At 45.5% G+C, this 24,458-nt stretch overlaps 1 protein-coding gene across 13 annotated transcripts in view; it reads right to left on the reverse strand.

The window, feature by feature from the left end:
* Ttll5 (tubulin tyrosine ligase like 5) overlaps positions 1-24,458 on the reverse strand; it is a 258,328-nt gene that overhangs the window by 114,674 nt on the left and 119,196 nt on the right. For all 13 annotated transcript variants that reach the window (XM_057782738.1, XM_057782731.1, XM_057782729.1 and 10 more), the window contains one exon: positions 12,841-12,995. In XM_057782738.1, coding sequence (XP_057638721.1) covers positions 12,841-12,995 — 155 coding nt within the window. The remainder of the gene's footprint in view (positions 1-12,840; positions 12,996-24,458) is intronic.

Genomic DNA, 24,458 nt, shown 5'->3' on the forward strand with positions numbered 1-24,458 from the left:
CTCAGCAGGAGACAGGGCAGAGGGAAGGCTAGCTCAGCAGGAGACAGGGCAGAGGGAAGGCTAGCTCAGCAGGAGACAGGGCAGAGGGAAGGCTAGCTCAGCAGGAGACAGGGCAGAGGGAAGGCTAGCTCAGCAGGAGACAGGGCAGAGGGAAGGCTAGCTCAGCAGGAGACAGGGCAGAGGGAAGGCTAGCTCAGCAGGAGACAGGGCAGAGGGAAGGCTAGCTCAGCAAGAGACAGGGCAGAGGGAAGGCTAGCTCAGCAGGAGACAGGGCAGAGAATGCAGTGTGGAAGGCACCTGGGCTCCTGGACCCCCTCCATCCCTGTCCCCAGCACAGCTGTGGCTACCAGTTAATGAACACTGACAGCTGGCATCGAGGAGCCAGGAGTGAACAAGAAATTTCTCCCAGGGCCACCGCAGTTAGCACGACTTGCTGGGGACACCAGGCCATCTATGCTTCTGAGAAAGCGAACGGCTCTAATCTCAAGAGTGACAGCCCAGTCGGAGAAATGCGGGACCTCCAGGTTGCCAGACCTGGCGAGGCTCTGCTTCTCCTCCAGCAGGTGGTAAGAACAGAACAGCCAAAAGGGAGGGTGGGGCACTCAAGGGGCTAGTTCTCAGCAGAAGAGTAGTTAAATGGTAAAGCCAAGCGGGTGTGTTTAGCTCTGAACTCCACAATTTCACACTTAACCCTCCTGATATACGTCTAAGCTCTGCTGCATATGCTGTGCACACATCATAGGGAAATATGTGGCATGGGACCGTGGAGAGTCGGCAAAGTGCTGAAACGGCATACCTGGCAGCTGCTAAGACAAACTTCAAAGATCTGGCTTCTCTGGAAAGCCATCAGGAGGACCCCACCCATTCCCCCTACTAGCCACAGCTTCCCTGGGAGCCAGCACACGTAACCACTTCCGCATGTTTGGCTTGGTTCCCCGGGGCTGGAGCAGCTTTAGAAGCCCTGTCAGAACTGCCAGGCAGGCAGGTGGGGAATGGGGTGAGGCCGTGGGGGGAGAGGGAAGTAAGACCTCCCCCAGCAGCGAGCCATGGACTGCTCAAAAAACAAAGTGCTAATACTTCAAAACCTCTTCCTGTCAGGTGGCCCAGCTCTGCATTGGCTAGGCTCTGGTAACACAGAAGCTCTGGCCTTTGGAGATTTCCAAGGCTTTAGAATTCGCCCCTCCCAGTACCACAAATTAGTTCAAGAACAGCATCTGTGGTAAATTGCTAGAGTTAAACAAGAGAGGCTCAAGTTTACAGAAGATCCTAAGAGGATAATCAAGAATATACCTTCCTTAGAATTTCATTTCTTTTCTAAACTGACGAGCTCAGGATCTTTATTACAGTTTCTGGGTCTGTGCTGACCAAAATGGAAGCCATAAGCTACATGTGACTTTCAAACTTCAACTAATGTCTACTGAGACTAAGAAATGAAATTTTTATTGAGACGGGTATTCTGTAGCCCACGTTGGCCTTGAATGTTAGCCATTTAGTGGAGGATGACCTTGAACTTTAAGAGCCCATGATTTAAGTAGCCAAGTGTAGCTTGTGATCACCATACTGGGCAATGCTGACCTCCTTAGGCACCCACTGAACTTCACTGAGCATTCTGGTGGGGCTCTATTCAGAGACAAAGACACACATGGCTTGATTGGCCTCCACCCTCCCACAGCTTCCACTCCAATGTGGTCAGCAAGGAAGCACACAAACTACCACTACACAAAGAGGAGCCGCAGAGCTGTGGGCGCTGGAGAGACAGTTCGCTGGGCAAGGACAGACGCTGCACTTTCAGAGGACCCGAGTTTCAATCTCAGTATGCACAGCAGGCAGCTTATAAGAGACTAGAACTCTAGTTACAAGGGACCTGACTCCCTTAGTGGACAATCTCACTCACTCACTCACTCACTCACTCACTCACTCACTCACTCACCCTTTTAAAAAGAGCAGAGGTGTGTGACCTGGCAGTATGCATACACACACACACACACACACACACATACACACACACACATCATTTTAGAAAGAGCAGAGGTGTGTGACCTGGCAGTATACACACACACACACACACACATCTTTTTAAAAAGAACAGAGGTGTGTGACCTGGCAGTATGCATTCCCTCTACCTTCGTCACTCCAGAAAGCTTATGTAACAAAGGACAGAGGAAAGAGAAGCACCTAGAATCAAAGATACACATTCAGCAAAAGCTACAACTTCTGGTCAACAAGCACGGAAGAGGCTAGGGATGAAGGGTGAGCAGCACTCTCCAGTAGCTGCTAGAAATGGCTTCCAAATCTCCTGTAGGCTGTTCTGATTTGGAGACAGGTGACAAAAGCAAGGAACCCAGCCAGCCCCATCTCCCACACTCTGCTCCATCCTCAGACTGGACGAGACCTCTTGCCTGCAGAATACTTCTGATTTCGTTTAACTAGAAGGAACCAAACAAGCGCTACGAGAAAGGTCCTGGTGTGGCAGTCCACACCTGCAATCCTGGTACTAGGGAGTCCGAGGCAGGAGCATCATTGGGAGTACAAGGCCAGTCCCAGTGACTTGGGGAGTGGTGTCTGAGGGAGTTTCCTAAATTCAATGGAACAATTAGCAGTTTTTATTCTCCAGCATCCAGTGCACCCTCAGGAAGGGCTCCAAGGGCCACCCTGTAGAAAAGAAAGTAACCAAGCCAGCTTATTCACTGTTACACCCTAGTGCTTGGGAGACGTCAGAACTTCCATCCAATGCCTGTCTTAGAGAGACCAGTAGGCGAGGGAGAGGTGAGAAACCTTAGGGGATGTACTAAGGAGGCCAGGGAAGGCTGCTGAGTCGAGCTGAACTGAGCTGTTTCTGTGTACCTTGTTATTAAGTGCCTTTTGTTTACCAAGGCACTAGGCTATAATGTAAGATGACTCAGTCTTCAGTGAAATGGTGACAGAAAGTGGAGGGAACTAATAATTTAGGGACTTGAGAGAGACATAGCTGACAACACAAAGAAGCAAAAAATATATTAGACTTAATTAATTTTTGCTTTAAAATAACTGCATAACTTGATAATTCTTTCAATTGCTGAAACATGTACGTATTGATGGTACATAGTGTGATATTCTAGAATAGGTCTGCTTGTGGAATGGCTGAGTGGAGTCACTTAACAGCTGTGCCTGACTTCACACACTTTTACATTTTACTTGGTGAGAATAATTCAGATCTCCTCCTAGCGACATCAAAGTATACAATATGACATTATTAACGTCAGGAAGTGGGAAGATGAGATGGCTCTTCTCAGAAAGGCACTGGCGCTGCCTAGCCTGATGGCCTGAGTTCCATCCCCGGAACTTAGACAGTGGGAGGCAAAAACTAACGCCTATAGCTATGACCACATCAGCATAGGTAATGCCTATAGCTATGACCACATCAGCATAGGTGCACACACACAACAAATAAAATGTAATTAAAAATTAACTACAGTAACCTCTAATCAGTAATACTAAATACATCTGAAAATTATATATATATATATACACACAAACACGTATATAAATATATATGAAAAAAGTACTATTTTTGAATAAAAAAGAACAAGTTATTTTGTCACGCCTTTGATCCCAGCACTCGGGGGGCAGAGGTGGGTAGATTTCTGTGGGTTCCAGGCCAATCTGGACTACATAGTGAGACCTGTTGAAAAACAACAAAACTAAATAAAACAACCCAATTATTTCATTTTTAATTGTGTGTGTGTGAGCGTGTGTGTGCGTGTGCATCTGAGTGCTGGTATGTGCAGGTGACTCCGGAGGCCAGGAGCAGACCCTCAGAGCTGGAGTGGCCTGACGCGGACGCTAAGGAAGGAACAGGTCCTCTGCAAGAGCAGTATGTACTTTACCCACTTAGCTTCTCTGCAGCTCAAATACTTGGCCTGTTTTTGTTTTATTACATTATTTTATTAGTGTGCTTGTTGAGACACAGTCTCACTGTGTGGCCCTGGCTGGCCTGGAACCTGCTTTGTTGACCAGACTGACCTTGAATTCACAGAGATCCACCTGCCTCTTCCTCCTGGGAGCTAGGATTGAAGGTGAGTGCCACCCCGCCTGCCCTGCTTGGTGCCACCGCAGTGCTGGAACTAAATGTGAGAAGGAATGACCCTAGAAAGGCAAACGGGGCACAGGGAGGGTTTACTTTGAAAATTTGGCCCCGATCAATTTTTTGTTTATTTTCAAACTGTGGTGTATTGGGTCTATTTTCCCTGAAAATGTGCTTCAATTATACAAATGAACAAACAATGGAGTAGAAGCAGGCTAGAGAGGCGGGCCCTGCGTGCTCAGCACTGTCAAGTTCCCCTCGGCACTGGTAAAGACAGTACTTTGCTTTCATTTTTCTCCTACTAACTTCTTGTTTAGCTATGAACTTGGAGGAAAGCAGAATAAGCGATAAACTATCCTTCCTAAACTCAAATTTTTGGCATTTTAGTTGTGTGAAATAAAAAGATGTCTACTACGGTCAGTTTGATTTCCGTTCCTATCACTTAAGCTTCAGTGCGTTTTTTGGCTAACATACTATTTCAAGGAGAAAACCATATGTTATCCAAACTAGTTCCCACCCAGTTTCTCACAAATCCTGGTCCACTTTGCACATCTTTCCCCATCTCCCTGGTGTGTCACTGTCTGTATGCTGGTCATAGCCTGGGACAGGATGGAAATCTTTGCTTTCTACTCACTAGTATCTTGTCTGTATTATGAAGCCCTCTGGCCCCAAGTGCCCCTTTAATCACCTGCTCTGAATTTTACATGAAAAAAAAATCATTCAGACATACAAACTAGTGACCCTAGGTCACCTTGCCAACCCGAGCCAAGAGAGCAGGGGTGTGAATCATATTTGTCTGATAGTTCACAGATCCCATAGTCTGGAGCCAAGGAAACGCTGTGGGCTCTCAACTCCCACCTACCCTTCTATATTCAGTTCACAGCTTTCCATGAAGTTTTGGCCAGCGTTGTTTAGCCAGTGTGAACACTCTGTCCTCTGGACTCTTACCATGAGTACAATGCTATTTATCAATAAGGCACATACTCTCTTTACTTGCATTAATAATGTGTCACTGATTTTCCTCCACAGGGACAGGGACTTTGTCTAGCGTATCCTTTAGGGCCTAAGCCAGCTCCAGTGTTTAGGAGGTAACTGTGTGCTAACGGGCTAGGACACATTATTATCCACAACAACCAGATGAGACCATTTTTCCAGATGGAACACTACTTATCGCCAGTCTCACCCCCAAGTATTTCCACGTTCTAGGTACCTGGGGAAGAAGGGAACAGAAGTCTGTGACATCTGTGCTTCAACCGTGCTCAGGAGAATGCTTGTGGTCTTCAGCAGAAGGAAGGGCAGAGGGCAGAGGAACTCCTCAGCCAGGAAACCTGCCCAGTCTTCCTTCCAAATGTGTGAAGTTAGTGCTGGGTAAGGACTCAAAATGGTCCACCAGTGTTCCTCTAGAGAAGTGAGAGGCAAAGACAGGGTGTTCCCTCCCTGCTGTAATTCCTCCCAAGCTCTTTCAGTGCTGGTAAAACGGCTGACCTGAAGGGTTAAGAAGATATTAGTGGGGGAAGTAATAACAAAGCCAGGGAGGAACTGGACTGAAGGGCAAGTGCAGCAAATCCAATGCTGCATCGACCTTCTCTATACATAAGGTTCAGTCAACTTCAGACTAAAAATAGTTTTTAATTGAGTCTGTCCTGAACACAAACAAATTTTTCCATAATGACAAATAAGTCTGTATTATGGTACAACTATCTACATACATAATATTAGGTATTACAAGTGATACAGAGACAAAGCATTTGGGCAGGTATGAGTAAGCTATATGCAGACACCATATAATGTCATATGAGGGACCACAGCACCTGAGACTTTGCTATCTGCAGGAGTCCTTTAACTTCTCTTTGATGATCCTGAGGGAGAACCATATGATATCCCGATTCTACTCTCATTCAGCTTCACATATGAAACTGCGATTTATGACTCTAAAGACTAAAATAATCATCAACTTCAGATAGCTAAAAGATTACAAAGTGGAAAGTTCCATGAGATAGGACTGCATGTCTAACAATGCATGTGTGTGTCTCTGTGTTTGCATGTCTAACAATGCATGTGTGTGTCTGTGTCTGCATGTCTAACAATGCATGTGTGTGTCTGGTGTTTGCATGTCCTGTGGCAATGGAAAGCAGCTGACTCTCACTGCTCTGGGTGTTGGAAAGGCACAACAAACTGGTGCCTGGCAGTGACAACACAGCAATCTGTATTTTATTTATGACTCGTGGATAAGAAAGAGCCACTTGGCTGGGCAGTGGTGGCCCACACCTTTAATCCCAGCACTTGGGAGGCAGAGGCAGCCAGATCTCTGTGACTATGAGGCCTGCCTGGTCTACAGACCGAGTTCCAGGCAGGCTCCAGAGCTACACAGAGACACTGTGTCTCGAACCTCCCCCCATCCTACAAAAAAAGAATCACTTCTTTTCCTTCAGAAATGAGGCCCCAAGTCCCCAAATATCCTTTGCTCTGGCATGATGTCCAGTCAGCTGTCAGGGACATATTTCTTGTGTTTACCAACATCCCCTCAACTGCTCTCCTGGTGAGGGAGGAGCTGAAGGCTGTTGACAGGTTCGAACTGCCTGGGGTACATACCTGTCCCTGGAGAGAATATGATGTTGGGGCACAGAAGGGTGCAGCTTCAGGGAGCTATACAGACTTTTCTAGTCCTACGCTGGGGAAGCCTCAGACTCAGGGACATGCCCATGAGGGAGTTCTCAGGAGGAGGAAGGTCAGGCAAAGTTTGTTTTATGGGAAAGAAAGGAAGAGAGTAAGTAGTGAAATATCACTTCAGCAGGGCTCCAGCATGAAAGAGCTGTTTTGTTAGCCTTCTTCTCCGCCCCCACCCCCCAAGTGGTTTCTTTCTGTGATTGTGCTCTTTGGCTAAACACTGTTGTTTATATAACAGGATGAAGTACAAAATTATAAGCTCCAAGCTCCTCCAGAGAAAGGCTCTCCCAAAGCTCGACCCCCAGGATGGATGGAAAATATGAGTGTTTGCTGGCTGGAACATTGAGCTGCAGTGGAAATTTCAACATTCAGAGGATAGCAGAGAGGAAGGGCACTGCGCTTCAGCAGAGTTCAATGAAGGCAGAGCTTCTGCTGGGCCCCTCCCTAAGAGCTCCCACCTTCTGAAAGACTGCCTCTGGGTAATCTAGCTCAGGTGCTGCACAGGGCAGTGGCAGTGCTCTCTGGACCAGCCCAGGACTGAGTGTTGTAGCAGCAGCATCCTGGGCAATCCTTGGTGTCAGTCTGTCTGTATCTCCCCACCGTCTCTCTCTCTGGAACTCAAGAGTCTATACCTAAATCAGGCATTATCCTCCGCTGACTACTTTCATACATAACTCCATTTAATCTCTAAGAATAATAATAAGACAGGTATTATTATGCACATTTGTAAAAAGTAGTAAGGGCTGGGATATAGCTCAGTGGTAGAGTGCTTGCCTAGCACCCACAGGCTGTAGGTTCAGTCTCCATTCACACACACACACACACACACACACACACACACAGGTTGGGGGTGTGGTGGCAGCTGTAACTGTTACTTGTCCAAGGCTACAGACTCACTTGGGCAAATCCAAGCCTTTCAGATCCTCAGGTTCTCCCCCTTACGTTGCCATATACTGTCCCCGCGGGGATTTCGGGCCCATTTCCTATTATGTTGACATGGACAGCTTCTGAAGAACACAGAGCTCTTTCCAATCTTTACACAGACCTTCATGCTCTTCCTACACTGTACTAAAAAGCACACAATTGCATATTTCTCACCTATTTTTATGTGTACACTCAGGAACATTAAACACACCATTCACTTTGTTCTACAAGGGATCCTAGAACATCTTCATCTTGTAAGACTGAAACTCTGTATCCTCTAAACACTGACTCTTCTTCTCCTTTGCCCCAGCCCTTTGGAACCACTGAGATTTTATCTCCGTGTGCATACATTTGCCTCCTTGTGATGGGTCATCTTGGTGCACTGGCTTCAAGGTTCTGCCATGCTGAAACATTAGTGTGTGAGAAGTCCAACCTGTTCTTCATACTCTTTCCAATTGCCTGTGCCAGGAAATGCAGGGACCTGATATGTGCTGTCTGGCATGGCTCTCTAATTGGTTCATGTGTACATAACATCTTCTCATATCGGATGCTAACTTCTTGGTGATCAAACAGTAGAGATTACATAGCTTTTAACCCCTACCTACCCGAAAACCCTCTTCTGAGAAGACAGACCACACAGCCTGGAGACCAGGGCTGTTCTTTGTTACTGACTGCCCCACCCCAGCATGTAGCAAAATGCCTGATACCAAAAACGCACAGGACATACCATGCAAAAAAATGAACGAACCAAAGGCTGACAACTGACCACGAATGAAAAGTTGTGAAGTCACAGACCTGACTCTCCAACAGTATTTGGGAGAAGTAATTTAAACAAAGGGAGAAAAATATTAGCTAAACTGCAATCAGAACCTCTAAAAAAACTTATTCTAAACATTACACACAGCAGGATGCCAGACTCTTTCTGATTGGTTATTGAATAAGAGAACAGGGGCAGGGTAACAAAGAATGTCTTGAATTGCTAGGATTCCCATTCTCTGCTAGGAGACAAAGCTAAGAAACACAGACGCTTACTTGAGAGTTAGGGCTGACCTAGCTGAGCATCTCATGCCCACAAGGTCTAAGAAGAAGGAATAAAGTCTGCTTGTATTCTTCTGTTAACTCGCTTTCCTTTACCATCGAGGAACAGACAAATCCCCAGGATGTGTGTGCAAGCAAAAAAGCCAGAGATGGATAAAAATAATTCAATGACAAATGCTGGAAAAACACACAAAGGGGCAGAAGCCAGACATTCGTGGGATTCCCTGACAGCTCGACCCACAAGGAAGGGCTGGTCTGGAAAAAACAGGGCCTCAGGTTCCTGCCAAGCTGTCTGAGGCCCTGTCCTTCCCAAATCACTCCAAGCAGCAGCCAAGACTTTATGGTAACCCTTCCAGGTCTCCCAGAAGGACTCACAAAGAGAAATGCACCCCAAGTCCATCCATCGGGTGTTCCTCACCAAGACATCCTCCCTGGTGATGTGGTCCAGCTCCACAGAAGGCTGGCAGCAGACAGGAGAGATCTGCATTCGCAGCTCCTAATGGCTCCCCGTTGTACTCGGAAGACAGATCATGGAAAAGCCAACCTATCTCACTAGCGAGGGAAAAGTCAAAACAGTCAGGTACCAACACCTAGAGACCAGAGGCCAGGCTTGAAGAAAAGGTCATAAACACATGACACTGGCACCCACAGTCTAATATGGCACCTGCATCCCAGAGTCCTGCTGGGTAATTCATACTGGCCCTGCTTGAGGCATGCCTCAGGCTTCTACACATGTGACTGAATTTGGCCCTAACAAGTCTCTTCTGGAGAATGGCCTGCAATTAATCTCACTTATTACCTCTGAAAAGTAACAACAGAGGAATGGCGGGCCAAGTCCAACTCCAGAGCGTCTAGGGAACTGCAAGCTGCACGGCCAGGTCTCAGACTGTCTGGGCAAGTTGTGGGCTCCTTGCCTTCCTCTCCCACAACAAAGCTTGAGCAGGACTCCAGACAGACCAAAGGAACCAGGGGATTTGAGGCGCTGGGCTGAGCTCACACTGACCCAATGGGAGACGACAGCCCTGAGGCTACTTTTGGAGCAGTTTCCAACAGCGAGGGAAGAATAAGGTTGTCTGGTGAAAACTTGTGCGATCCATAAAACGGAGAACAATAGCAACATGGGGAAATGTAGGGTAACACTATCTGTGAGTTCTCATGAGTCACCGTTTATTCATTCCTGCGGCTACCAAGTCTCCAGATTCCCCGACAAGCTGATCAAAGTACAGCCAGCACGGGGAGTCTCTTTCCATCTCAGCCTCGCTGGGCAGTCTCGCTTACTGAATTAGCAGACTGTATCAGCCTGGAATCCACTGCTTCTATCACAGAAACCAGGGAGAGTACCTTTTATTTACTTAGCTCCCACGTCCAAGGAGATCAAAGGCAATCCAAAAGCTCTCAAAACAGACTGGTTTATATGTAAGTAAGTCTGCCTACCCTATAAAAAGATTATATAAATAGCTTAGGGTCGCTGAGTGTCAAAACCAGTAATAAAACTCAAATCTCTAAGCTACAAATCCCATATTCATTAAGCTTAGTCACTTCTTACTACAAAGAAGAAACAAGAGACTAAGTCAATATCCAAAAATACCCACTTCACAGTGACTTACCATGTGAAAATGGAAATCAAGCCTCAGGACTGTGTAGAGGCCTCGAGCTGGGCCCTCACAGTTCACTTAGCTCTTGGGTGGCTGCTCCTGGAATTCCACGTGGAACTGGAATGCCCAAGTTGAGCCCCCGGCTGTCCTGGCAACTAGAGGTTACCAAGGAGCCTCAGAAGACATTCCAGGGCTCCTTGCACTTCACTAGAACCTGACGACTGGCCTTTATTCTTAAAGAAAAGCAAGCAGAGCTATTATAGACAATTAAGTCAAGATGGAAAGCTGAGGGGGCTTCATGGAGGCTGCGTTCTGGCTGCAGAGGCACTGAGGCAAATACAGTATGCCATATGCCAGGTCACTGCAAGGCTCAAAGGCTAGCCGGGAGCTCTAACTCTGACACAGCCCACCATCTTGTCTCTTATTTCTAACAGGTGTTGCCAAGAGAAAGCTCTGCAGCCAGCAGGAATTTCTATTAGAGCCCCCTCCTTCAAATATGCAAACTGAAAAACTATCTCCAAGCGTGTACTCTGACATCTTGTTTACAGTATGGAAAGGGCCGGCTGCTGTCCCCCAGCTAGAATAGCAGAGACTGCAGCACGAACGCATTCCGCAGGAACAGCTCTGCCCGGTCATGAAAACCTAACACTTGCAAACATTCGTAAGGTGAAGAAAGTGGGAACAGAGCTTCTTTTCTATGACTTCTGTGTCAGGAATGTGGTCATTCTGTAGACTGTAAATCAGACAACAGACTTTCCTGGAGAGGACCGTGTGGAGGGCGCCCTATCTCAATAGTGCTGCAGCCCCGTTTGTCCCCAGCACTTGTAATCCTCAACTGAGATGCTTCTTTGGATCCCAACCACAATGACTATGGGAATAAGAGATGCCACTCCAGGGCATGATGTAATGTGCTTATGTTTATGTCACTTCCTGGGCATGGTTTCTGGGTCCCAAATTAGCTCCTCAAATACTAAGTCTGACAGCAACAGAAACTCCAACTGTTGGGTAGCTCCTCCTCCCCAGGTCTTTGGTCTTCCTTGTCAGGTTTCCAGCAAAGCAGCACAAAAGAGGCGGGAGCAAGAACCACTGGCATTGGGGCGGGGGGGGGGGGGGGGACACCACTCACTGGAACACCTGACAGCTCCATGCCCAGGGAAGAGGATCCTGTGGTCAGGACGCTTCACTCACTCTAATACTCATGGCTCTTCACTGCTCATCTGACTGAGGGGCGGGTGCTGCTGGGTCCATACTCAACAACACTACAGCGGGACGGACGAGCTCATGCTCTCATGCAGGAGATTTCATATGGACAACAGTAGTTCAAACAGTGTTAAAAATCACAGTTAGTTGCTGACTCAATATTGTTCTTTAAAAAAATTTTTAGATTTTTTTTATCAAATATTATTATCTAATATTAAGAAATGATAGTGTGTTTATTAATACAAGTGATAGTGTGGCACCCCTTTAGTCCCAACACTCAGGCAGAGACAGGTAAATCTCTGTGAGTTCCAGGCCAGTTGGAGCTACACAGAGAGACCTTGTCTCAAAATCAAAACAAAGCAACTTGAAGTTGGATGGGTAGGGAGGTGGGGAGGATCTGGGAGGAGTTGAGGGAGGGGAAAGAATCTGATCAAAAATATATTGTATGAAAAAAGCAATAAAGGGGGAAAGCACAAAACAAAATAACAAAGCATTATTATTACTCTGTGTCTGTGTGTGTGCATGTGCCATGGCTCCCATGCTGGGATAGCTCTCCTTCCGCAGCGGGTTCTGTGGGCTGAAATCAGGTAGGTGGGCTTGTGAGGCGAGCACACCCCCAAGCATGTTCTGCATCAGGATGAGCCTTTCATACAGAGACCTTTCTCTGTTTTTAGGACACTGCCACACTAGGACCTAGAGCCACACACTTCGTATTTGGGAACCTATTTCATATTATCTCTTTTCATAAAGGTAGTGTTAAAATTCAGAAAGAGACCATCATTCAATACGGTGCTTTCTTTTTAATTTAGAACTTGCTTAATGTCCAAGATCATTTGGATTTTATCCCGTAACACTTCTTCTCAACTACATAAAGGAAATACCTTTCCACCCCTCAAGTCAACATTATTGGAGGAGGCCTAATTATGTAACTTAATTATGGTTGGCACTAAATTATATGACCTAGCTTTTGGAAAACTAAGAGACAAACGCCTGTCCAAAGCAGAGTCAGAAGGACCTGAAGCACAATGCAGGATAGGCTGTAAAAAGAAGCAGGGGTGAGCACACACTGGCAAAATTCAGACACCAGAAGACCGTTCGGCAGAGGTGAGGATAAACAGAGCAATTTTCCCAGCTATCAGAAACTTCCTCTTCACTGAGTTTTCATGAAAACAACCTTACAAATTAAAGCGCTGGCCTTGTTGGCTCAGTGCTGGAGGATGTGGGCAGGCATAGGAAAGGTATCTGCTCACTAGCCTCCTTTCAGGGCTCTCTGTGGACCACCCCACTTGGGTCGCAGTCGCAGGCAGGCCAGTCCTGTGTAACCCAAACGCTAGCCCCAGGCCCTTCACTCACCTGCTCCCAGGGGGGCTGGCGTGGCTCTCAGGAGCGTGGAGGTCTGACTGTATAGACCACGTCGGGCCGCTAGGGCTGATGACAGGCCGAAGGGTGGGGGGCGTGGAGGCGCTACTTCTGTTTATGACACTGCCGGCCAAGTTCAGGTTTGCCACCTAGAAATGAGGGGACGGAAAGAACTTAATTTTACAAAGTTTTAGGAAAGGATCATGAAAAAACCATATGGGAGCAATCACAGTCTGAGAGACTGACTCATGTGGGCCGAGAGCAGCGGCTGCGACAAAGGCACAGAGCACAGACTGGCTTCTGTGCACAGAAGGCCAGCAGAGGTGGGACCTGCAGTGTCTGTGCACTCCAGCAAACACTCACTCTGCCCCTCACTGCGGATGGCACTGGGATGGGGCTAGCAATGTTCACACCAGTCTGCCTCTTCCCTACTGCTTGACAAGCTTCAGCTGGAGATAAGAATAGTAACCAAAATTATACCAAGAGCCATTTAGAAAGAAAAATGTGGACAGTTCGTCAAAATGGGAATTAACATTCATAAATGATTTACAAAGATGGAATGTGACCAGCCAATTTAACATTTTGAACTAGTTTCCATTTGTAAGTGAAAAATTCTTTTCTTTTGTTTGTTTTTTATTTATTTATTTATGTATTGTGTATACAGTATTCTGCCTACATTCATGCTTGCAGGCCAGAAGAGGGCACCAGACCTCATTACAGATGGTTGTGAGCCACCATGTGGTTGCCGGGAATTGAACTCAGGACCTTTAGATAAGCAGGCAGTACTCTTAACCACTGAGCCATCTCTCCAGCACCCAAAAATTATTTTCTAAAAATGTAAACTGCAAAGAAATGCAAGTTGTAAGACAAAACTGTGATACTGCAAAACAGTGTTCAGGGTCTGGAGAGATGGCTCCGCGGTTAGGAGCACTGGCTGCTCTTCCAGAGGACCCGGGTTCAACTCCCAGCACCCACAGTGGCTCCCCACTGCCTGTACTTGAGCTCCAGAAGATCTGACACCTTCACACAGTCATGCCTACAGGCAAAATACCAATGAATAAAAATAAAAATAAATAAATCATTAAAAAAAGAAAAAGAGCCCAGTGATGTCAGGGGCAGATTAGATAGGTATTTATATTTTTCCTGTGTCTGCGAGTGAGACAACTTCTCTAGATATCAATTTAGCAATGTTACTACAGTACACTAGAATATTGTCCACTCTGATGTTTGCTTCCAGACCAAGAATGCTGCTGCAGGTGACGAATGACAGTGACTATTACAACAGCAGTTAGTGTTTATCAGAATACAGTAAGAAATACGATCTGAGTAAGTAAGTGTGAGTAAGTTACACGCATCTCATGCAAAGTCAGAGTCGGGAGTCTGGTCATCAGTGCAGTGCCCGTCCTAATCCTCATTCTGCACAGGATAAAACAGCCAGGACTGCATTGATGCCTCAGGATAAACAGCAGAACTAGGGTTCAAGGACCGGAACTCCACAGTCCAGCTTTATAACACACACTACAGAAAACATATATTTAAAAGCAAGCATTATTTAAAATAAAGAAAAATAGGAGAAGGTATAAATGGCTAACAAGATGGTTACATTTTGTTCTATCTATATAAGAGAATAATTTATTCATTATCTTTTTTCAGAAACACTTGACCTAGCAATATGATAACACAAGAAAAAAACATGCTAATAAAAAATCACATGCTAATAAAAATTTACAGTGTAAATTTCCTTAAACATAAATAAACATGTGAATAAACTCAAAAACGGTAAAGAAAAACCAAGAATACACAGCATCTACTTCAGCATGGCAATATCATTTTTATTCTTGTGCTTCTGTAAACTCTCCATATTTTCTTTTAATTATTTAACGAGTCACAGCACTGTTTCAAAGTTGTTAGGTTCACTGCAGTGGAGATGTATTCAGTGTAAAACCTGGGCAGTGACAACAGGTGAGAGAAAGGGAAGGGAGGCCCAGAAAAGCATTTCAGAACAGGGCAGAGAGAGACGCTGAGAGGAAAAACCCAATGCTCAGCGTAGGCCTCTTGTGCACACGCTGCCAGATGGTATCTTAGGTCATCAGTCAAGAGAAGCAAACCAAAGGGAAATGCTTGTCTATAAAACGTTTGAAGTACCTAAATAACCTTGACATTCACAAATGAAAGAATTCTACATTTAAAAATTATCTGAAATCATGAAGGCAGAAAAGTCATTTTTAGCACGGGTGTAGTGTTTCCTCCCTAGTTGTAGAAGTTGGTAGTGAAAACAGCCCAGGCCAGTGTCTTCTCACCAATGACTCAAACTACTTGTCTTGGACAGAGAGCTGTTTTCTGGCGACTGGGAGGCTGGTGTTGGGGCGCCGTGGATCGGTTCTCCAGGGTGGCCCACACTTGAGAAGAGGCCTCGGGAGCTGATTATGATACCACTTCTGCTCTGCTGTCTGTAGGTACCAGGGACAGAGGAAAGGCTCGGAATGACTCAAGGACACCTAAGACAGGGTTAGGGCGGGATGCAGCATGGTGATGCGAGCCCCTTTCCCCTGGACCCTGGGTCTTCTGAAGTACTCTCTCCTACTTTTTCTACACCCTACATACAGGTCGCAAGGGCCAGATCCTGAGTCAGAGACATCAGCTCGAGTAGGACTGGAAAACATTCTCAACCCACACGGACTGCACACCTTTGTGCACTGTTAAACACCAGGGGTTTTAAATGAATTTATCACGCTCTTGTAGGCTGTAAAAATATTACAATGTGGAAATATCACTGTGATAAGGAAGAACTGTACTGAAAACCAGGGCTGGAGAGATGGTTCAATGGTTAGCGCTTGCACGTCTTCTGGTTCTTAACAAGGACATCTGGTGGCTCAAAACTACCAGCTCCAGAGAATCCAATGCTCTCTGCTGGTCTCTGCAGATATACATCCATAGACACACACTTTAAAAAAATAAAAAGTTGTACCAAAACATAATAAAGGGGACTTAATAATAGTTTATAGTGGTTAAACAGTAGGTTAAAACGTGCACACTTAGTCATGTTTAGCATAAGGGGCAGGATTTGGAGAACAGAGCAGGCAGAAGAGGAGAGGACAGATTTGAGAGATCTGATCATCTATGTGCTGGCGTGGCAAACACCCGCTTATTAAGTGTGCCGCGTATTGCCATCCTTGCCTGATCACATCCACCCCGAGTAATACTCTTAGGTCTGTTTTACCAAGGAGGAAACAAATGTCTAAAGCAGCCAAGCAGCCACACAAACGCCACCCATCTAACTGAGGCAAGGTCAAGATGAGAAGAGAGTGCTGGACTCCAGGTGCATGGGGCATGCTGTCCCCGGACTACACAGCTCACCACCTGAGTGGCTCAGGGCACTTTGGATGCTGTAACGAGCTCATGTGTACTTTACCCAATACTCACAGAGGAAGACACTCTGTTTCACAGAGGAAGAAAACCGAGGCTCTGAGAGCCTACTACAGCACTTTACCCAAAGCCGTGCAACACTTGTAGAACCGGGGCTCTAGTTTCAAACCCATTTTCTAACTAGGATGTAGGAAAACAATCCTATTCACTCTTAACTATTTGAGAACTGCCATCAGAGACTTCTACTGCAGAAGGAAGTGACTCCACAAGCATCAAGAAAGCAATGGCTGCTCTTCCCTCCTTAAATCCTATTTCCCATTTTTCTTCCTCAGAGGACATTACGGAAGTGAGACAGAAAAAACAAGCTCAGTCCGTTTTATTTCATCCAAGTAAAAGGGGGCAGGAACATGTGCCCAACTTTGCACAGCTGGTGGGTTGTGGATTCAATATCCACTCTTTATTCTGTGTGTGAACCAAGAGTTGGCAGCCATTGAGATCTCTTTACACACAGAAGCAGGCACAGATAATTTACTTAGAGAGGCAGCAGGTGATTACTGCTTAGATGACAATACCCAGAACAGGAAAACTTTAAGCCTTCTTACCTTTTTCTTCCCAAACAACCTGGCCCCCCTTACTGTCAATACTGTATTCTCGCCCGCTTTGCCTAGAAGTCACAGAACACGTACCACACTACTGTCCCTACCCCTCGCTTCCAAGATCTGTCTTGCAAGGACTCACACTGCCAATCAACCACAGAGTGAGGGAATGAACTGATCTTTCTTTTTAACAACCTTTATGTACAGCCACATAGTTTGCATCTTAATCACACTAGAATGGAATGATTTGATGCAGTTTTAAACAAGAAACAAGGGACAATTTGCAGGTCATCCTATTTTCCAGCTCTGCTCTAAAGAACATAATCTACCAGAATGCTTCCTGCTGATGAACTGACAATCTGCACTGTCCAATGGAACAGCCACTAGCCACATATGATTCTTGTGTACTTCAAATTGGTGTGGCTGAGAAACTTGATTTTACACTCTAATTTTAAAATTCAACTAGCTAGTGGCTAATTTACTGGACAGCACTTCTCTGTAGCCTTGGCCATCTCTAGATAAATATGTATAATGGATAAGTTACTACATACAAATTATCCTGGTTCTGTCCCAGCCTCTTAGCCTTTTCCATAACGGGCAAAAGGGATCCCTGAACTAATGGATCCAAGCCATCAATTTCTTTTGCCAAGAAAGGCAGGTCTCCTGGCACTGGGTGAGTACACAGGCCAATGAGGTCTCTACATATAAGAAGATAACTACAGGTGCCAGCTCACTGCAACTGCTTCTCTATCCAATCACATTTTCCGCTAGCTCCAACTAGATGAGGAAGTGAGAAACGGCACTGTGTGTACTGGTGTGTGGCCATAACAAGCATTTTATTGCTAAAGAATTTCTTCAAAGGAAAGTCTTAGTCAAAATGCACAAGAATATAGCAATACTTGTCATTTCTCTCACAGTAGAGGTCACAGCCATTAGGTCAGTCAGCTTCCCTGAGCTGGTCACTAACTAGAATGTATGTTACTAAACTCCCAATTCTTAGATTCATGGCATTGACCGCAAATGGGCCTAGAAGATAAGCAGGGCACTTTAAAAACCCCTTTTAATGATAGAAAATGTGATTCAAAGAACATGCCTAAATTAGAGAGATGGCTCAGCAGTTAAGTGAACTGGCTGCTCTTCCAGAGGACTGGGGTTAGATTCCCAGTACCCATAAGAAAGCTCATAGCAGCCTGCAAGTTCTGGCTTCTGTGGGCACTGCACACACATGGTCCACAGGCACATAGGAAGGCAAAACATGTACACTCATTAAAAAAAAAATAAAAATAAATTTTAAAAAAGAACATGCCCAATTGATGATGACTACTCACATCTTTTTAAAAAAGATTTGTTTTATTTTCTGTGTTCGAATGTTTTGCCTGCATGTATATATGTGTACCATGTGCCCGTGGAAATGATAAGGTGTTGGCTCACCTGGAACTAGAGATAGATGGTTGTGAGCCACCATGTATGTGCTGGGAATTGAACTCAGGCCCTCTGCAACAGCAACCAGTGATCTTGACCACTGAGTCATCTCTCCAGCCACAATATTCACATCTTTATGCACAAAGTTGGCATAGCAACTTATGAAGACCCTTGTGTCCTGCATTAGCACATTTGAGATGTCCTGCCATGGTACAATTTTAGCAGCAATGACAATGAAATCACAGGACTCTCATGATGGCTGAATTTAATAAACAGCTCTTTGTAGGTTTTCTGCTTAGCACACTATGTGTGAACTAATTTATTCTTAAAGATAGATGGAGAAACTGAAGTTGAGAGGTAAAATAATCACTAAGTGTAGCCTTTAAATTTAACTTTTAGACTTCCTGAGGCCAAACCTCCCTATCTTGTGACTTCCACCACTGTGTCAGCATTTGCATCTTCCAGTTTCAGTCTGTGGCGCAGCAGCACTTGCATCCCTGGACTCTTGTTGCAAGTGCATAGCTCAGCTTCACCCCAGAGAACCAACCTACATTCAACAAGATCATGGGTAGCCAACTTGCCGTCTAAGTTTAAAAATCACTTTTCGGAGATGGTAGAAAACAAAAGGCAAGAACAGGAAAGGGGAACATGCATGACTTCCTGTCCCCCACAAAGCCAAGGGGATCTTCCAACAGACAGTAGAAAAGCCTTGGATGGAGTACATCATAAAACAAGGGGGATGGGGAGGAAGAGAAAAATTCCAGGAGGGATAGTCAGGTTTCACTATTGCTTGGTGTTGTTTGGGTGCTCAAACTTTAAAAGCACGCTGAGGATGCAAAAGCATACAAAACATTTCAAAACAAACCAGAAGAGTCCAAGACTCCTTATTACACTGACATTATTAAACAGCCATCTAAACCTAAAACCACCAGCTCATTACCTATACCTCCATCTCTGCCTTCCTCTGGCTGGCTAGCTAAGGGATGAATTGCCTGTGGGAAATCTGGCCACCAGCTCCTAGCTCATCTAAGCCTTGGGGCCTGCTAGCCAGATGTTTCTCCTTGCCCTCCCCTCTCCCTCAGCTCCCACTCTTACAGCAGCTAATCCAGATGTTCGACTTCCATTCTCTGCCTTGTGTCCACTGCCGCGGTGACCTCAGCGCATTTTTTCTTCTGGTACCAAAACAGTATTTATTTTAGAGGCAGCCTTCTGAATAGGGCAGGTGAGCAAATATCTGGATGTGTGGGCTAAGGACACATTGCATACATTCCATTTAGACAGGTGTTTAAATTATAGCAGGAATAAATACAGGTGATGGATTGGAAAGCGGGGAGGAGAAACAGAGGAGGCGGCCAGTTTCCGGTGCCTGGCCCGCCCAAGTGTTACTGCTTGTTACTGATGTTTGCTAAAGGTAGTGCTGATGCCAGTATTCTAATTAAAATACCGTGGAACTGCCCTGATGGATTCCCAGAAAACAGCCCCAACAACTCAGATACATACCCTTTTGGAATGCAAAGGGGCTGTCTAGGGACAGACCTAACTAGAAGTCCCTGGCTGAAGTTACATGCTGTCCTACATGCTCAAACAAACTTTACACCTCAAATGTAATTCAACAAAGAATCACTGTGCTCTCTATCAGAAGCAAGGCCACGGGGAGAGTGGGAAGTTACAAAGAGAATGTGGCCTCTGCCTGCCCTCAAGTTACATCAGATGTGACCATCTAAAACATGAGAGCGAACACTATTTGAGATCTCAAATGTGGTAGTGCCAAGAAAATTCAGATACAGCCTATGAACTCCTAATAGAAGACAACATATGGACAGCAACAAACAAGCATGAATAAATGCCTGAGACACGGACAGTTGACTTGGGGAAAGGCAGGGTACCAGAAGACAGCAAGGGACAGAACAATACCCTTGCTCTGGACACAAAGGGAACTTCTGGGAGCCACACCCAAGCTATGCTTTGATGTGGTGCTACGCTATGTGGTGAGGGCAGGCAAACCAAGAGTTGTTTTCTGGAGTGAGTTGAAAAGGATTAATGGACAGTTACAGCAGTTAAGTCGCTTATTGGTCTCTCCTTTGTCCCTTGCACCTAGGCAGGCCTTGGTGCTGGGTTTGTAATCTGACCATGGAAGCGTTCAAATTTCATGTATCCGTTGTTCACACTTGTCTATAGGATCTGTTTTCTGTGGGATGCTATTTTCCCAAGGTGTTGGAGAGGCGAGATAGAGCTTTCTACCATTTAAAAAGGGAAGGTTAAAGGGTAGCACATGCCTTTGACCCTCGTACTCAGGAGGCAGAGGTAGACATGGATCTTTGTGACGTTAAGGCCACGTGCCAGCCAGGTCTACATAACAAGTTCTAGGATAGCCATGACTACATAAAGAGACAGTCTCAATGCCCCCGACCCTGCCCTGCCACACAAAGGGTAGGGGGTGCGTTTAAAGAGAGGGTGACTGAGGCCAGTTTTGTTCAAGGACCACAGGGAAATATGTCTCTCTTCAGATTTACTCCATGAGGTCTCTCTTTAACAATAAACTTGTTTAAAAGTCAAGAAAGGGCACGGCCAAGAAAGAGGTGGACAGACCAGCTAGATGAAGTCTCCTGGGACTTCAGCCTGGTAGGCAAAGATGTGCACGTGCGCATGTGCACACACACACACACACACACACACGCACGCACGCGTGCACACACACATCCCACACTGCTTGGCTCTAGTCACCAAAGCTAATGATTTACTGTGGAATCTTACAGTGATTACCAAAAGGATTTTCCTCAAAGGTCCTCGCTGGATATCTCTTGAATCTCAGGGTAGTGAAGGCTACATTCCAGCCACCATTGTCTACTGCTCAGCTTTTAGGATTCATGTGTGCCATGACCTCTGGCTTTATTGTGGAAAATTAAGTCCAAACACTGACTCTTAGAAACAGTAAGGCTCTTGGTAAATATTTGAAAAGACAGCACAGGTTAACGGATATAAAGTGTTGCATGTATTCTCTCAAGTCCTCCATCAGAGAGGACATAGGCAGCATCTGCTTTTATGCATCCATGTTCCACATAACAAACCATCATCCCTTAAAGACAGAGCACTCTCCCCCTACAGCGGATACTTGTATCATGAGAAGTCCGCCTATATGGTGATAGCTAAGGCTGACCTCAGACCAGGGCATGGTTGAGTCTGTGTAAAGAAGGCCTTACGCTTGATCTTTCTCAGCACAAACCAAGGTTTCTCATTGCTGCGGGGGGGGGGGGGGGCATTGACTAGCAAACAGACATAGCTATATCAAGAGGGGTCATGACTAGACCCACCCTGCAAAGAGCAGAAATCCTGAATGTTTTCTCACTATCTTGCTGTGTTTTGCAGCCTAAGGTATAATTTCTTTCTCCGAAAAGGCTCTCCCTCAGCCATAAATGATCACTGCTATCAAACTGCTTCAGGAGCTAAGGGGTAAGGTTCTAGAAGCGTCATGCCGTGCTTATATTATTAAGTACAAATTAATTTCCTATTTTTACCGTAGCCACTTTAGGTCAGGGACTGTATTTTACTTAGGGTTACATCCCCAGAGCACTTATCTTCTCCTGGTATCTGTTGAGGACTGGTTCCGCAACCCCTAGATACCAAAGCTAGAGAATGTTCAAATCCCTTTGGAAAAGTGGTACAGGGCTGGGATGAGAGTACCGACCTACCCTGAGTCCTCGTTTACTCCTGAGCATCCCCTTCCCCACAACAGTATCACATCAGAATACAGAGTACACATCTTCCTAGAGACTTCCACAGAATCGCTTCTGCATGATCCCAATCAGCCTGCATATGCCGTATTGTTTAGGAAACACTGACAAGGAAATGTCTGCACATGCTCAGCACAGACACTTCCTAAATATTTTAAATTTGTGGTTAGTTGAATACAGAGACATGGAATCTTCGGATACAGAAGACCAACTGTAATAGTAAACAAAGTGGACTTCATCCAAAGAAATTCAACAAACAGTCTTGGCAAAGGCTCGGGTCTATCTCCTGTGTCTCTGTCCCCCTCCACTCCCTCTCTTCAGTTAGCAGTAAGTAGTGGGGCGGCAAATGTCACTAGAAGGCTAGCAAGGAAATTAGAGGTTCCTATATTACCTCTTTCTGCACAGACCACAAGGGAGCGATTGCTTTGGAATTAAAGGAAATAAAATAAGCAGTGATTAGAGTGAGAGCTAAGTATTGCTCTGGTTGGTGCCTAGCATAATTTTAGAGATGATGTCTGCCTGGTCTCAAAGCCTGAGGCAAGGTTCTCAAATGGGTAAAATAATAGCTCTGGCACTCAGATTGTGTTCCCTTCTCAGCATAATGGCTATACTGCATGACTCCATCATGGTACTGAGATGGCAAGGGCTAGGAAAGCAGTTGTGATTCGTGGTGACAAACCTCGGGCTTAACAGGCAAACTTCATGCACCTTATTATTTATTTATCAAGATGGAGATGGAAACAGATGGGTAACGAGGGCGCAGCATTCAGGTGTAGCATTCTTGTTTTCCCTCTTTTGGTTTTTCGAGACAGGGTTTCTCTGTGTAGACCTGGATGTCCTGGAACTCACTCTGTAGACCAGGCTGGCCTCAAACTCAAGAGATTCATCTGCTTCTGGTTCCTGAGAGCTGAGATTAAAGGTGTGCACCACCACCTCCCAGCCAGGTGTAACATTCTTATCACTATTCAATCTTATCATGGCATGCCCCCAAATCTTAGATTTCTTTTCTTTTCTTTTTTTTCTTTCTTTTTTTTTTTTTTTTTTGTTGTTTTTGGTTTTTCGAGACAGGGTTTCTCTGTGGTTTTGGAGCCTGTCCTGGAACTAGCTCTGTAGACCAGGCTGGTCTCGAACTCACAGAGATCCGCCTGCCTCTGCCTCCCGAGTGCTGGGATTAAAGGCGTGCGCCACCACCGCCCGACTTAGATTTCTTTTCTAATAAGATCTAGAGGACTGTTACACAAAATGATTTCACTAATTCACACAAGTATTTACTACTTTTCTGGATTTGCCATTCTTCTCAGCATGGAGGAAGGCAATGAAAGTAGTAGTCCTCGCCTCTATGGAGACGACAATCTAATGCAGAGTGTTACTGAAATATTCATGTATGTATGTAGCAAAGATGGTGAGAGATTTGGATTTGGATCAAATTATCGATAACAATGGTTACATACTATCTCAAAGCTTTCAAGATCTCTAAACCTGGAGACCAAGTGTCCATGGATATCGAGAGGGAGCCCGTGTGTGGGACGTCTATGCACACTTTAGAACTGAACCCAAGTCTATATGTGTGCACTTTTCTTCTTTTTCAGGAGAAGAATACATCTCTGATTTGATTCTCAAAACGGATCATGTGAACTGAAAGGTACATGGACTTGTCTAGAGTTGCGTTCACACTGTCCTTGGAACCATACCAGAGTCCTTGGAACCATACCAGAGTCACTAGAGAATGATCCTCTGCTGTGTCCATAGAGGAAACCCCACCAGAACACAAGTGGACCAGGTGGGTCCTGTGAAAACTGTCCCTCTCCCAGCTGTGGAGATCTGAGGGATCTGGGGGGGCATGGGGTGACTCTCTCCCTCCCTCTCTCTCACGTGTGTCCCTAGAACAAAAGGCAATCCTTGAACAGGACACATCACCTCTGTTCCAGACGAGCACACAGAGGTAGGTATGCACTCCTTACAAGCTGGTGACACTGGAGCAAAGTGAAGAGCGTTATTTCTTCAAGGACATAGAAAAAGCCACCCTTAAGCAATTATACTTTGAACATTCCTCCAAAGACACCTCATGAGTAGTTATTAAATCGCTAGCTCCAGTAAGCAACAAACACATGTTTTCGAGCAGTTTAAATTCCTTTTTTAATTCCTGGATGCTGATAAAATGAACCGCAAGTTTATACTCCAATCACCAGGAGATAAGAGCTACCATGTTAATCACACTCTAAAGGGGGTTGGGAAGTGTGAAGAATTCTGAAGCACCGATGTGTCAGATCTGAAGCTTCCTGGCAACTGCCTCCCTCTTTTGAACATCACAGTCTACAGAACACCCTTACATGCATAGTTCTAAACAATAGTAAGAGCTGCAGATCAAAGTCTGACAGATATTCATGGGAAGCCGGCCTGAGAAAATGGCCAGCTCTCTTTTTTCCAATGTATGTATTCTGTTTATGTGAGCTGGGGGCTACCGCTCACCTGATAAGTAGATTTACACATATGAGCA

This window comes from Chionomys nivalis, chromosome 10 (genome assembly GCF_950005125.1).
Source record: "Chionomys nivalis chromosome 10, mChiNiv1.1, whole genome shotgun sequence".
Lineage (NCBI taxonomy): Eukaryota > Metazoa > Chordata > Mammalia > Rodentia > Cricetidae > Chionomys > Chionomys nivalis.